The 16,440-nt window shown below is 41.0% G+C and overlaps 1 protein-coding gene across 2 annotated transcripts; it reads right to left on the reverse strand.

The window, feature by feature from the left end:
• Nucleotides 1-583: 583 nt before the first annotated feature.
• MBOAT7 (membrane bound acylglycerophosphatidylinositol O-acyltransferase MBOAT7) lies at nucleotides 584-15,878 on the reverse strand. Of its 2 annotated transcripts, none has more exons than XM_075605504.1 (8): nucleotides 15,747-15,878; nucleotides 13,828-13,933; nucleotides 11,154-11,283; nucleotides 7,265-7,391; nucleotides 5,834-5,990; nucleotides 4,594-4,954; nucleotides 3,767-3,949; nucleotides 584-3,614 (listed from the first exon to the last, which is right to left on the reverse strand). In XM_075605504.1, the coding sequence occupies exons 2-8, from the start codon at nucleotides 13,901-13,903 to the stop codon at nucleotides 3,230-3,232; spliced, it is 1,419 nt and encodes a 472-aa protein (XP_075461619.1). In that variant the 5' UTR covers nucleotides 13,904-13,933; nucleotides 15,747-15,878; the 3' UTR covers nucleotides 584-3,229. The 2 variants fall into 2 exon arrangements, with proteins under 2 accessions (XP_075461619.1, XP_075461620.1); XM_075605505.1 differs by having other exon boundaries at nucleotides 15,729-15,866.
• Nucleotides 15,879-16,440: the final 562 nt, after the last annotated feature.

Here is a 16,440-nt window from a genome sequence, read left to right on the forward strand (position 1 = left end):
AATTGTGGGGTATTAGCATAGGATTTTGAACCACCCAAGACAGATCTATCTCGGAGGATCTCATATCTTCTACCTCATAACCCCATGAGGGACCTAGTACAAGACTTTTGCTGGTAATGTTTAGGATTTTTGTTTTCACTCGTCCTTATTTTATAACTGTTTGACCATATTTACTGTATGTTAACTTGTAATCCTTTTTTCTGTAACAAGCACTGTGGGCCTTTTGTTATATTAAATCTGAAATGTAATAAGTAATGTCTTTGAGCTCTAATTGAACCTATTACCTCTGAAGGGATTGCCCTCAGTTTCTGACACGTTTTACTAAATTTAGTTTTGGGTTTCATTTTTATATTTTTTTTACTGTTAGAAAGGGGGACCTAGGACTCATTAGGTTTAAGTCCTTAAATGACTCCTGGTGGTGGCAGAGTAATTGTGGCATAGTGTGACTGTTTTGGGGGTGAGTGCTAATTTATAGTGCACTGTGGGGATGAGTGGGCGGGGGAGGGGGGCACAAGTTAGCACCCATTTGTGGATACAGGACTAAGTGTTGCATTTATACATAAAGATTTGTCATGGACATAACTGATTTTTACAGCAAGTTTAGTATTCATACAATTGGACACAAAACAATATCATACATTCATTTGTAAGGACACTGTGTGAAATAAAATTGAATACGGAATGATAATGTATAGGAATGTTTAAGAACTTATAATATACTAAGGGGGTTATTGAGTAAAGATGATAGTTAAAACTTCACTAAGAAAATGGGGGGTGAAAATAATCTCTAAAACCTATGAGTGATGGTAGCACCTATTCTATACACCGTTTGGGTACAGGGTGCTATTGCGAACAAACAACGCCCTCAGCAATTAAAGGTTACTCCTTTGTCCTAATGGAGTACTGGGAGAACCATATAGAAAGACTGCACAGTGCAAGAGGTAAGACTGAGGCACTTGCAAGAAGTGTACAGTCATGTGATACGTAGAGTGTGACGTTATCTAGTGGAGACAAAATTGTTAAAATAGCAGTGGGCTGGACAAACTGAAAGAATGACCATTGTTGTACAAAGATGGTACTCGACTGGATTCCATGGGATATCAAAAGACCAAAACGACAACCAAAAGTTAGATGGGAGCATGAAATCAGAAAATGTGCTGGTGCAAGATGGGAAAAAAGAAGCTTGCAACCGCAGTACTTGTAAGTGCATATGGGGAGGTGTGTGTGTGCATATGTGTGTATAAAACAAATAATACAAATACTGTATATGGAATTCGCTTCAGTGGTATTAAAAGTGCAGATAGAAAAAGTCTGGTATACATTTAAAGCTTCTAGTCCAGGAAAATTTAAAATAACTCTTGGTTGGTTATCAAATGCAGCTTCTTGTTGGAGGGAACCTCTGTGTCTCCTCAAATGTGACAAACTTTATAACATAGTATAGAATTTAGAAAGTCAAGTTCTCACAGTTGCAGGGTTGATGATGAAGTGCAGTCCATTTCTTGTATTCTTCATGTCCAATTTAAACTCCAGTCATTACGTATGTGACACTTAAGATGTTACACAGCCAATGTGTAGTTTCATTACACAGGATGCAGTCTGATTGGCTGTCCCTGGGTGAGTGACAGGCCTATCACAGATAGGGAGGGATGTGCAGCCTCACTGGCTGTCCCTGGGTGAGTGACAGGCCGTGCAACCTATCACGGATGGATGTGCAGACATCCTTAGGCATATATATATATGTAAATTACCACCTACTGTGTTCCTTTCCCTCCCATTTAGCTCAGTCAGCAGCCAAACTCCTCCCTTCTTTCCCCAGCCTTCCAGGGTAGCTTAGTCGGCCCCTGCCCTCTTTCCAATATCCTTCCAGCTAATTGGAAGAGGAACGCAAGGTTTACCTCGATTCCACTTTGAGCTCGAGCCCATCGGATCTAGCTGATGCTTGGAACAACCCAGATTTTGGCCTGCTTTTGCTCCTTGAACGCGTTTAGCATATGGTAGTGAATAGGGTTTGTACACATGTAACTTGCTCCGTTGGCTACTGCGCTTCCTTATATTGTGGTTTCATATGCATTGTTGCATTTTCACATACCTATAGATATATTATTTTGAACTGCAAACTGAAATGTGCAAAACAATTTCCATTTAAAGCATAAACACTGCCCAATTTTTAGAAGACAAGTCAAAATACATTGTTTATTTGTTGTTTTTTCCTTGTTTTTTTTTTAATATAAAAAAAGGCATCCATATGCAATAATTTCATGATATCAGCGTTATCTAGTCCTGTATAGTAATTGCATTCACACATCTCTCCAGATAGAGCACTATTCATCCCTCTCTTCTGCCTGGACAACAGCTGATCACAGTTTTCTGTACGCGGTGTAGATATAAATGAGGAGCTCACAGGAAGAGAATAAAAGGAAGGCTACAAAGTCTAATTTAAGCTTCATTAATTTGAATGGGAAAACCACTTAACAGCATATTAAACAGGGGCCTAAGAGTGAGAAGACACTACACACAAACTTGTTATTGAGCTTCTACCTACATAATGACAGGCTAATGAACTTTGAATGTGAAACATAATTGCATACTACAGCCTACTTGGTGTCTATTATATCAATATGAAAACCAACGGTGATAAAGATTTCGTTATTCTATTGGTAGTTATGTGATCGTTGTTAACTGATCATAATTCTGCGCTTTGATTACAAAGCACTTTCTGGGGCCGTACCCGGGGTGGAATCCTAGCAGCAACCTTCTGGAACTCTGCTCTGCAGGACAGTCTCTAAAGGAGACTGGGAAGAAAGCAGTGAAGACCATAGCCAAATGACATGTGACTTAACAGAGGCACCAGGAGATAAAGTGATTGGTCCAAGATAACACACAGAAAGTGCATATGGTTGAGGCTGAAACTGAACTAAAAAGGCTTATGTATTCAAGCCCAGCACCTTAACCGTTATGCCATTTTTTCCCCCAGAGATATACAAACTTAATGAGACAAAAAGGAAAGAGGGCACGGAAAGGAAAGGTAACGCAATACTGTTGGACATGGACCGGCCCATTCCCAGTATACAAAGTAAAATACGTCTTTCATAGTCTGTTTTTCTGAAGCAGAGAACTTGGGGAGTGTTTTGTCCAAATCATATTATCCAGTTTAGCACAAACATAGGGAAGCTAAGGCTGGTAGAGGCATCTAGGCAAAGGTCATACTTGATCTGACTGCCTTTGACTCCTACAGCTGATTATCCTGTTTAATATCGACCCTCTCCTCCCTGCTGCTTCTGGAACTGCGTGAGGTCTTCATTGCAAGCATCCTGCCTGCGAGAAAGAGGACCACAGCCACCACATGGACAAAGAAGTAGATGGAGCGCCAGTAGCGTACGGTGTCTGAGAAGGTCAGCAGCACAAAACCCATGCACATGTAGTCATAGGCTCTCATTTTGAGGAACCAATGCACCCAGTCAAACACCAGCTTCCCTGAGTCAGAAAGGTGACGTCTCAGGCCAGTCTCCATTGCCCCCTCCGATGCCAGGCATAGCGGGATAGTCAGGAAACTCAGGTAGTAGCCAGGGTGAATTCCATGCCAGTAAGCACTGATCAGCATGGTCCAGGCATTCCTGCCAGGGGCACAAAAGAGAAATGTCAATTTACTGTAACTAGCACAAACCCAGTAAGGATGTTTGGACATTAAGATGCTCTGTAAACACACACACGCATCTAGTTATCCTTATGGCACTTTTTCAAAAAACATTGTGAGCATCAAGCTTACCCAAACACAAACGACTTGACTGGGGAATTTTTATAGATGTATTGTGCCAGCCACCACTGCACACTCATGTTCCAATAGCGCATTCCATCCTTCACTTTCACGCAGAAGTCTGTCCCATAGCAATCAATGTTCTTCACGGTCTCATAATCGTACTCCAGAGCCACTTTTGTACCATCAGCGCTTCTAAAAGATCAGCACAAAAAACGTTCAGAATGAGACCTCTGCAGAACTACAGATCACACAGAGAAAAGTGCAATTTGTGTGAATAAAATAAAAACAACTGAGAAAATGAGCTTCTGAGAAAAACATTGTGATAAATAAGGACCGCAAACATAGAATAGGAGAGTAAAACTGAAGAGAGCGAGACAAACATTTATAGATTTGGAAAGTTGATGTGCTTTGTACCGGCAGCTACCAAATCATTTAGATACTCTCTTGCACCCAGAAAATACAGCCTGGCAAATGAATTGAGCATTATAAAATGATGATTTGGTACACAAGCCTCTAGTTCTCTCCATCCATTCATAATAAAAAGGAAAACACATGATATTCTCATGATAGGAGGGATCCAACTTTTAAAGATGGTTTTGGGGTCCCACACACTATAACATGTTCAGTTTCACTGGCATTTTTCCTATAAATATGAACTGCTACTTTCCCTTGTAGATAACGATTCTCCAACTATGAAGATTAGCATAAATGTCTGACTCCTGTCAAATTATTTCTGTACTCCTGTATAACTCATTACAAAGAACACCTGAGCAAAGAAGAGAAGTATGTGTTTAAGAAGTAACATTAGGATTGCACTTTACAGCTGCCAACCCTACCTTTCTAAGGGAGCATATTCCACAGTTGGCCCTCCTCCAGAACGGGATTTGGCTGCAACGGGATAAGCCCCAAAAGCAGCTGCAATGCAGCCACACTCAGAAAATATCCAGGCTATGTAGAAGCGCATGCGGAAAACGAAGAAGACGGGGACCATGTAAAAGAGTCGATACAGGAAAGCACATTCATAGAACTCATCTGTTTTAACATATTCCAGTGGGAAGTAGAGTGAAATGGTGTAGAACAGGAGGCCAAAAATGGGAGCTGGCTTCAGCCGGGATACCAGCGGCTTCCAGCTCGGGATGGACAGAGAGTCCAATTGGTGTAGCCAGTCGTAGTATGTTTTATAGCGATAAAAGGGACCTAGAAAATCAGAGGAACATTCACGGTTATGACAAGGCACCCCAACATTTGCAGTAAGGCTACATTCTATGGCACAGCTATTCATACCTCAGTTGGGTTAAATTAAACTCCTCTGCTCTCTGCTGACTTGGCACCCAGAGCAAGGATAAACAAGATTAATTGGTATAAGAAATAAAATACGTAATCTGCAGAAATTCATATTTTGGGCATAAGTAGAAGGACAACAGATCGCTATTTAATATGGTGTGACGCCGTCTTCCAGTGCTTAGGAAGATGCACGCTTCAATCTTATGAATGGCGCCTCAATCTTCCTGAACAAAGAGAGTATTCACAGCAGGGACACAAGTTTGTCAAATTTTAGCTTGTATAATGTGGATATTCCCTAAGAATTCATCCTCCTGCATTGAGCCTGTGTGTCATGGAATGACGTGCAACCTACTCATGGACAGAGATGCAGATAGCAGCATTATTTATAGAGATGGGGGGGGGGGGGAAACAAGGAGTTTCTATGAAATGAGTTACAAATAATTAAAAGTAGTTATATCGTTTGTACATTTCGGAAACAGAAACTTCTGTGGGATGAAGGAGTAGCTTAATGGCAATAATATCTGTATTACAGAATGTGTATGTCATACGAATATGTATTCATGTGACAGGTTTTTCATTACCTTATATACCAGGACTGGCCAACTCCAGTCCTCAAGGGCCACCAACAGGTCAGCTTTTCCGGATATCCCGGCTTCTGCACAAGTCGTTGACCGAGTCACCTGTGCTGAATACCTGGGGATATTCTGAAAACCTGACCTGTTGCTGGGCCTTGTGGACAGGAGTTGGCCACTCCTGGTATATACCAAAACCAAAGAACGTCTCCCCATGTACCTGTCATCGAACCAATGTAGCAATAGCTGTAGAAGAAAATCTCCGCCAGGCTGGGGATGTTGGGAATCACACCAATCACCGAAGGCTTTGAAAATGAGGAAACTTCCTGTTTTTTAACCCGACAAAATTCTTGCACCTCGTTTGCCAGACTCACAAGCTGGAATATACAACAAAGACATGTGGGAGTCGGCTGGATGGAAGTAATCGGACACGAGGAGACAGGGATTTTTTTGGTCATATCAATTGTTTCAGGTCCAGTCAATGGTCTAAAAAGTGTGCTCTGCATAAATACATTTGCAAGTAAAAACACGTGAATTTGAATAGTTGTTTGCTGACTCCATTAAGTAAAGTTGTGGCTATCAGAGAATGAATGGTTAAGGCGACCTAAGGCTTTATGAATGACGTCAAGTCAATAGGACTTCAGAATGTTTTGTTAATTAGAATGTGCTAAGCAGAGTTCACATCTACAATACAGTGCAGCATTTAGGCAAAGCATGTATGTCAGTGTGGATCAAGTTACAGATGCCACTAGTGCCCTTAAGGTCCTAGTGTCCTCGTTACTGGCAGATTTCCTGCATGGATCTTAGTAGTGACTGATTGCTCAAATTACCTTGTTTGACAGAGCAGACTTTGGCTCCTTACCTGGATCTCATTCCAATAGTTTCAGGTTACTTTTTATTGTTTATTCCCTTTCATGGTCTGAATAAAAGTGAATCTTCTCAATTAAAAACACCAAAAATACATATCAAAAAGACACCTAATAAAAATAGCACTGGTGAGCACAGTCACGTCTCAGGCTGCGGTCCCGCTGCCTGCGCTGCACGCGCGTCGGCAAGGCAGGCGGCGCGTGCAGCCGAGTCTCCCGGTCTGCAGAGAGCTGCAGGGGGAAAGACAGGGGGGGCGTAACGTGGGCGCGGCCGTGACGTCACCCAGCAGGTTCGCCCTGCTTCTCACCATTATCTTCCAGCATACACTGCTTCCCCTGCAGCAAGGGATTCTGGGAAATAACATGCAAAGTAGCACACAGTGCAAAGACACCTAATAATAAACATGTTAAAAATGCTATTCATGTATTGTTTTGCCCTTCCATATTTATCCACTTATTATTTATATTTTTATTATGTATTATTTATTTAATAGAAATACATGGTATATATTCTAGATGATTATAAAGAAAATAATGCGTTATTTTATGTCTGCGTATTGATTTTAGTAACATTTACATTACTATGTTTTTTTTAAATGATCAATAGTTTTGCAGAGTAATTTGCTTTTCTATGTTTCACGAGAACATTTTCTAGGCCTGTAATGACGCGGAGTGATCGGACATCTCTAGTTGAAGTGAATCATGAAGGAGGGTCTCAGCTATGTGTCAGCAACTCATTCCAAAAAGGCAGCCACATACCTTTGCAGAAATGAACTAGAACTCACCTTCAGTGTTAACAGCAGCTGCACTGCATTAGTGAATGGGGTGGGTGCTGGAAGTCCAAAATAGGTCACTGTCCGGAAGAAGAACAGGTATGTGAAGGTCCAGCCCAGTGCCATGAAGTGGCAGGATCTAATGGTAAGTGGAGGAGAGACAGACGGGGAAACATATGATAATAATAATAATAGCATGTTCTTGTATAGCGCTGCTAGTTTTACGTACCGCTTTACAGAGATATTTTGCAGGCACAGGTCCCTGCCCCATGGAGTATACAATCTATGTTTTTTGGGTGCCTGAGGCACAAGGAGATAAAGTGACTTGCCCAATGACACAAGGAGCCGACACCGGGAATTGAACTCAGTGCCAGTCAGTGTCTTTTCACTGAGCCACTCCTCCCATATGATGAACACTTCAACTGTTGTGTAATCCTATCACCTCCTGTTGGCCCGTCATTCTGTTTCCCCTGGAGGGGGAGGCATAGCAGAACTGCTGCTTTAAACATTTATTTTACAGAGAAAATAACCTAGATCTAACAAAGAACCCGGGGGGATTGAAACAGCAGCATTATGAAGGTCGGTGCACTATGTAAACAGAAAAGGTGAAATCCCAAATAACTAGCGTCCCTCAACAAATATAGCCTGTTATTTTAAATGCCAGTTTTAAAAATGTGACTAGTGAAAAAATAAAATTGTCACAATTTTTAAATAGATAAAGCTAGCCTATGGCCAACTATTTACTTCTGGTAGTTAACGTTAAAATTACTTAGAAGTGTCGGAAAAGGCCTCTAAATCACCCAGATGTCACCCCATAAAGCAGAAAAAAACATGAAAAATCCTATGTTTTTTAAATAAATCAGTTCTGTAGTATTAGATCAGCGGGCACAAACTTTTTGAGCCGCAGCATTCGCGCCCCCCCTCTCCCGATGGCTCGATGTCAAATGACGTCGTGGGTCATGTGACGTCACTTAATCCCACCGTGGCAGTTCACACGCATTGCCATGGCGATGCGTGACGTCATTTGACCCCGCGTTGCCATGGCGATGCGTTGCCGAAGACCCAGCTGGCAGCAGGTGAGTTACAGAGGCCTCACGCCTCCCCCGGCATTTAATTTAAATGCCGTGGGGAAGAGCGCGGGGCCTCTGTAACTGCCCACGCCCCCCTACAAATTCTCCCGCCCCCCCTGGGGGGCGCGCCCCGCAGTATTAGCTAATACTATGTGCATTTTTTACTCTGAATGCCATTTTTAATGATTTTGTTTATGTACTGTTCATCCTTTGGTTGCTACAGCAACCATTTAGAAAATCACATCTACTTGCTCTTTTGAAAGAGGCTCTGACACACACCTTTTTTTTAAGCTCTTCCCTTTGGCAACAAAGTATCACAAACAGATATTTTTCTGTGTTCCAAACAGCAAACAGATTATTGCTCTGAAAGCTGCAACAATAATGTGTTAGACTTAGTAATATAATATTACATATCAGCTGCAGCATTTCACAGACTGCAGCACAAACTTAGAAGGCGGCCATTTCTTTAGGCACACAGTCAGGACTTTTACAGATTTAAAAACAGGAACACCAAATTATTTCCAGCTTAGGTAGGAATGTAGAATTATACATTGTCACATACATTTATCGGTGTTGATCAAAGAAAGATCAAAAAGATACCTCCTACTGTTAGCACTCTATGCCATATATCAATAAATGGACCTAATAGCCCGACAGTAAATTACTGCAAGTCAGGTCTAGTGACCCAGAATCACCAGAGAAACCAGAAAATAATAACATTTTATTAATTCTAAATTGAAGTTAAAAACGCATATACATTATTAAAAAATCCCCATAGTAGTGTGGCAGAAAGAGCAGTTCGTCCAGGTAAATATATCTAGATAGATAGTATCCAAAAAATACTCAATATAAACATCCAAAGTATTTATATCAATTGTTGCTCAGGCTAGCAAAAAGTCTGAAACAAGTATGGCTTGCAAATATCAATGAACTCTATCAAATATATGTCATCGTCAGAGACAGACATAAAATATGTCCAAATGATCACATGCCTCAGGGATATCACCCCAGAGACACTGATGTATCTTTTTACAGGTAGGAAATCAGCTGGTGGTCTCTTTAAGGGTGATCAAATTGGTAGTGAATACATCAAAATTCCACACAAGTTTAATATAGTGGACACAGGATTATAGTCCCGTGTCGTATGTGAAAACTTGGTTAATCACACAAAAAAATAAATATATGTCTCTGAAAAATATGTTAACCCTCGATGGGTATAATATCTATTGCAGGGCGACAAAGTTTGCTAGTACTTATACCAGTATGTTTCATACTGGTGTGTCAGTATCATACCGTGGTATCCCTTCAAAGAATAATCCCGCAGGTTCATTAGGGTAAACATATAACACACAGTACTATAGGATACTGCAAATACAAGCCTGTCTGCTGCCTGAGCGGTATGGATGTCGCCACTTCGAGTGACGTCCTACGTTCCTGGCGCACGTTTCACGGGTTCACCACGCTTCTTCAGGGGGAGGAAATGGTGGTGAACACGTGAAACGTGCGTCGGGAACGTAGGACGTCACATCTGTGACGTCACTCGAAGTGGCGACATCCATACCGCTCAGGCAGCAGACAGGCTTGTATTTGCAGCAGCTCCTTTCAGTTTGTATGACCCGCCGAGGTCTCTTTCTGTAATGGATAGATTGTCTCTGTGATTATACTATAATTCACTTTGAATAATATTAAGTATCCTATAGTACTGTGTGTTATATGTTTACCCTAATGAACCTGCGGGATTATTCTTTGAAGGGATACCACGGTATGATACTGACACACCAGTATGAAACATACTGGTATAAGTACTAGCAAACTTTGCCGCCCTGCAATAGATATTATACCCATCGAGGGTTAACATATTTTTCAGAGACATATATTATTTTTTTTTGTGATTAACCAAGTTTTCACATACGACACGGGACTATAATCCTGTGTCCACTATATTAAACTTGTGTGGAATTTTGATGTATTCACTACCAATTTGATCACCCTTAAAGAGATATACACCAGCTGATTTCCTACCTGTAAAAAGATACATCAGTGTCTCTGGAGTGATATCCCTGAGGCATGTGATCATTTGGACATATTTTATGTCTGTCTCTGACGATGACATATATTTGATAGAGTTCATTGATATTTGCAAGCCATACTTGTTTCAGACTTTTTGCTAGCCTGAGCAACAATTGATATAAATACTTTGGATGTTTATATTGAATATTTTTTGGATACTATCTATCTAGATATATTTACCTGGATGAACTGCTCTTTCTGCCACACTACTATGGGGATTTTTTAATAATGTATATGTGTTTTTAAGTTCAATTTAGAATTAATAAAATGTTATTATTTTCTGGTTTCTCCAGTGATTCTGGGTCACTAGACCTGACTTGCAGTAATTTACTGTCGGGCTATTAGGTCCATTTATTGATATATGGCATAGAGTGCTAACAGTAGGAGGTATCTTTTTGATCTTTCTTTGATCAACACCGATAAAACAATTGTATTATCCTCCAGAGCACCTGCCTGTTTTTCCCATTATTTTGGTGATTGCGGTTTCATTCATCTTATTCCTATCGTCACATACATATAAGAAAAGAAAAAAAAGGGGGGGGGGGGTGGAATTTCTGCTTGAAATATGTCATTGGCATTTTGCCGACGACGTATTGAAGGGGTGACATCTGGGTGACTGAGGCCTTTTCTGACACCTGTAAGTATTAATTACCAGGAAGGTTGGCTCTAGTTCATTATGGTGCTAGTAGGGTTTGCCTCGTTGATTGGGCTGCAAAGTGAATGGGTTGGAGCGCGCAGGATTCACTTTGAAGACTCTGTACCTGGGGGAAATCTTCAATATAAGCCATGTCCCTAAGATGGTCACAGCAGAATGTAGGATGTGAATGTGACAGGTGAGCAGTATGAGCAGCACTCCGACAGCCGCTGCCCCCCACTGCTTCACTTGTGGGCCTGAGAAGGGAAAAGGAAAGAAGGAATGAATGTCTGCTCTTCCTCCCATAAACATAGTGCATTGTGCTTGAGGTGAGAGAGATTGGGTGAAAACATTACTGCTTAACCTAAAATCACTACACCGAATACTCTAATAGAGGGGTCTCAAACTCAGACCTCAAGGGCCACCAACTGGACAGCTTTTATGGATATCCCTGCTTCAGCACAAGAGGCTCAATCTGGGCCACTACTTGAGCCACCTGTGCTGCAGTAGGGATATCCATAAAACCTGGCCTGTTGGTGTCCCTTGAGGTCTGAGTTTGAGATCCCTGCTCTAATAATCACATAAAACTGTGTTTGGAATACATAACTGAGAACCAAAAGCAGAAGTACCCCTTACACGGCTTCTTCTTGATGTTGGAACCAGGTTTGGAAGCATGGGAACCTCGGAGACGAAACATGGTTTCCCGAGATGCTTAGCGCTGACAGTAACGCGTTCCTGTCCCCTCCACAGGAAGCAAAATAAAGGTTTAAATATCCTGCATTAAACAGACCCGTTGTGCCTTTCTATTGGCCCACGTGATGCAGGGGATTTAATTACCAGGAAGTGCCGATGCTTTCTTCACCTGCAAGTATCTCAAGAACCTGGGGGTCCCCGGAGCTGAGATTGCCGCGGTTCAGCTCGGGGGGACAGGCGAGGTAACAGAGGCTTTAACAGCTTCATATAGCAAAATGAGTTCACAAAGGAAACAAACAAGCATGAAAGTGGCACGTTGTGTCTCTACTGAGGTGGCACTGCAATAATATTGCATTTTATATAGCGTCATGTATGTAGCTTTGAACATAGAACTGAAGAAGCACTATTCCAATGTCATGAACTGACAAACTTTCCTTACCGGCGAAATACAAGCAGGTAAAGCGATTTTCCCGAGAACGCAAGGGGATGGCGTAGTATATCAGATCGGATTTTACCAGTACCACTTCCAAATAAAAATCGTGGAGGAAGAAATAAGAATATACTCAAAATGCAACATATTTATATTATAAAGAACATTACTTGAAAGTAGAATGTGGTATTTCCAAACAAAAACTGATAAACATTTTGAGTGTAGACACCGAGCAATTATTCTAGTTGAAATAGTGTATGCAATAGGAGTTGTGTCTGTTGGAGAAAGTGTATTACCTAACCAAATATTCTTGCAACACAACCCACAATCATTACATTCAGTGTGAAACAGCAGGCTTGTTGCTTATTCACATTAAAGTGGATAAGAAGCCAAAAGTCACGCACTAGGAGTGCTCATTTGCATGCCATTACCCAGAATCCCTGGCTGCGGTGAAGTACTGTATGCTGTGTGATTATAGGGTAAGGTAGGATTGGGCACCTGTCTGAGACAAATGAATGTGCTCATAAGTGTTATTTACTGTATCATTATATTAAGTGTGTAGACTTACATTAGTCTCCAAATTGATCATACATTCTCAAATTATTTTAGAAATAAAGTTTTTGGAATATGAAACAAGAATGAATCAGATTTATGGCAAACACGTTCAGATTTATAATAGCTGTACATATTCAGGTGAGTGTGGGCGATTATAGGCTCTATTGCTCTTCCCAACAAGATGGTAGAAATCCAGCCATGGTTTCTATTTTGAGCCTTTTTTGATGATTTCTATGTTGGGTTAAGATCTATTTTCTTTTGCCTCAGTCAGTGTGTTTCTATCCTTCATCAACCGCAACTGGTCCATTAATCACGAGATATCGATACCCAGTTCTATAGTGAGTATTACCTAATTAACTCTTCAAGCAAGAGATAAAAGCAGCAATGAACCATACCTGGTTATTTTAGCTAGAGACTGAGTAAGTAGCTCTGTTGAAGACTGATACCATCTGCATTATTCCCAAGCTCTTTTTATTATACAGGCGTCCTGCATTAGATTGTGGTAGCTGTATTGGTCCAGCTGTAATAGTGCTAACACGTGTGTATTTCAATAGTTGGTGATCTTTGTGTGTAAAAAACAGTTATCCATCTTCCCAGTAACATCACACTCCAACCACTGCTTCTACGACAAACTCTTTTCTAAAAAGTCTAAATGAATAAATCAGTTCTGTTGATATGTGATATGTGTTATGGTCTCTGAGAGTAAGCAGCAAGGAAGTCAGTACTCAGACATGTATTCCTAAATCTAATAAATGATTACTCTGCAGAGCTTACACTGTCATAATATATAGATGATCATATAAAACATGGAAATGTAATGACTGCCTTAGTCCAATCAAGCATATGGGGGGAATTCTATCAACATGCCTCTTTGTGATACCTTTTTAACAAACTGACAAGTTTCCATTGCCAAACTTTCAGCACTATTTGTTAGTGTTAAAAGGGTTTCACAAACAAAATACAGTGCTTGGTCTATTTAATTCCATACAAAGGACCATATGGAAAGCTCTGCAACCCTATAATATTCCTAATAGATAGGGAACTCTATATATTCTTATAGCAACCCTAGGTCATTACATTTCAAATCCTGACACTTCACCAGAGCTCATGCTGCCACACTCACTTCCATTCTTGAAGAGAAATCCAACAGGTACTGAAGTCAGCAGGACGCCGAGATAGGTCAGCTCATCAGAGGACATGCTCACTCCACTGGCAAAATGAGAGAGATGCTGTACATAGGGTATCAGGAAAAAGAAGACATGTTAGAACCAAAAGCATATAGCACATGTTGAATTCTTGACTATATTACCAAGAGTGGTAGATAAATTAAAGGGAAAAGGCTCCTGCATAATTTACAGCAGAAGTTAATAACGGTAAAATAACCTCCGTACTATGATATTGCTCACTACCATATCTAATCTCCGCTGGGGGAGGGGTTTCAACCACAAAATATGTTATTAAAGAATAAGACAACACGGAAATATCGGACGTGGAAGTCACTGAAACCATAAAGGGTAATTTCCACCATTTTAGTCCTAATAACAATTGGCCTTGTTAATAAAATGATGTACATTGAAATTACTGTATATGGCATGTGATGTTTCTTTGCATAAAAATAGTGGGTCTATATTCTGTTTTAAGATTATTTATTTAAATCTCACTGCTGCTCAAGTGGTTCAAAAACAACTTTTTATTGACAGATAGATTTATTAACCCCTTCACTTCCAAAAGGTGCCAGCAACACCGTCTGACCAGACAACCTTTGCAGAATAGGGGTTCAGCATTTACAATTTTTTTTAAAGTAATGGTGCATTTATATATTTATTTTGTAAATGCTGCTAATTTTGCATCAGATTTGCTGGAGAGGGAGACTTTGATGAAGAACGCACAATATGAAATGTTACCCTCTTCTCACTTCTGATGAACAACAGCCGAATCCCCCTATTTCTTGCTGGACCTGTCTGAGACATGTGAATGTGGCTCCTAAGTGGTATTTTTATTTGCTCCAACTGTAAATAATACAGATTATTTGTTTCCCTGTAATAAAAAGGATCTGTGTAGCAGTCTGCCTGCTGCCAAACGTAACTACAACACCCCCCAAAAATGTGATAGGAAACACTGGGAATGTTTCCTGAGAAATCTGGAGCGATTGTCCTAGTTTTGCAGCCATAAAACATTGATACCAAATCATTAATGTCTTTGACACAAACTAGGGAGAAACCCCCGCTACAGCTTAGTATATTCTATAGTGATGGGAATGTTAGGGTGCTTATGGGGCAAGAAGGCTATAACAACTGTGAAGGAGAAAGAACCCCAATATTGTAGCACTCTCTTACTAATCTTGGATGATAAATGTAAAATGTAAAATATTGTATTTGAGACAACTGATCAAATAAAGGGCTTTAAAAACAAACAATGCAGGGGCGCATTGGAAAACAACTAGGAGTATAATAACCCCAGGTAAGGAATAATTCCTGGATACAGTGTTATGTAATAAAGCACTGTGCCTTTGTGTATGATACAATAAACCAACTACCAAGGAATTGTAAGGTACAAGTATCATACACCAAGGCACAGTGCTTTATTACATAACACTGTATACAGGAATTATTCCTCACCTGGGGTTATTATATTCCGAGTGGTTTTCCAATGTGCCTCTGCATTGTTTGTTTTTAAAGCCCTTTATTTTATCAGTTGTCTCAAATAAAATGTTTTAAATTCTACATTTATCGTTCAAGATTAGTGAGAGAGTGCTACAATATTGGGGTTCTCTCTCCTTTACAGTTGATTCATGTTAATTGAAATGGTGGCTTTGTGTCAAGCTGCAGACAGACCGGACACATAATGAGCAATAACAAATGTACAATGCAATAAGTACGCCTGCCCCCAATCTCAACGTTTCATTTGCGACAAGTGTTACTAGTGTGTCCTGCACGGCTACATGCAACAAAGTGCTGAGTGTATACAAGGGCGTCCTAATGGCTATATATGCTAATGTTGAGGCAGCTTCCCACCACTGCTTACCTGATGATTGCTACTTACAGAGCAAACCAGCTGCAGGCTGTAATTGCCTAATGAGGATCATTCATCAGAGGCTCGGTGCTAACCAGGAAATGGGAAGTGTCCCTCCCCTGTGTAGTGCTGGGCTGCTTCCAATCGCTTCCTCGTGATGTCATTAACCCCACCCCGTGTGCCAAGCTGTGATTGGATGATCCTGCACCTCTGATTGGTCAGAGGCCGGTCGCTCATATTAAAGGTATTGAAGCCTCTTTCTGCCCTGGCAGCGGTGTGTGATTGTTAACTCTTTCATTGCTATCACACTGCTGGTGAAACTTGCACTTATCGAATAGATGAGGAGATATTAAACCCTAAGGCCCCGTTCAGACAGGCTGCTACTGTACGCAACGTGCGCACGCACATTCGCCACTCTTTCACTGTGTTCTATGGGAGTTTTCAAACTGGAAACAACACCTGGTGGCGAATTACAGCATTGACGCGGCTGCACTTGAAGGAGACAACTGAAGTTGTGATTTCAAGCGGCAGCCGCGTCACGTGTACTTCGCCAGCCAATCACAAACACACACACTTTGTTTTTTTTATTAAAATCCCGCCTCCAATCGCGTCATTCTGTCTGCTGGGGATGAGCACACATCGCCCAGCAGAGAGAGGCTGCGGTCCAAGTCACTGCCACAGCGCACGGCGTGCGCTGTGCGTGTAAGCACCACCCCTCAATGGG

The sequence above is a fragment of the Ascaphus truei genome, chromosome 6 (genome assembly GCF_040206685.1).
Source record: "Ascaphus truei isolate aAscTru1 chromosome 6, aAscTru1.hap1, whole genome shotgun sequence".
NCBI classification, from domain to species: Eukaryota; Metazoa; Chordata; class Amphibia; order Anura; family Ascaphidae; genus Ascaphus; species Ascaphus truei.

Coding starts and splice junctions, on each gene's coding strand:
- MBOAT7 (XM_075605504.1), bottom strand. CDS start 13,903: ATGTCCTCTGATGAGCTGACCTATCTCGGCGTCCTGCTGACTTCAGTA. Junction 11,284..13,827: donor ATTTCTCTTCAAGAATGGAA/GTGAGTGTGGCA, acceptor TTCCCTTCTCAG/GCCCACAAGTGAAGCAGTGG. Junction 7,392..11,153: donor ATATTGAAGATTTCCCCCAG/GTACAGAGTCTT, acceptor ACTTACCATTAG/ATCCTGCCACTTCATGGCAC.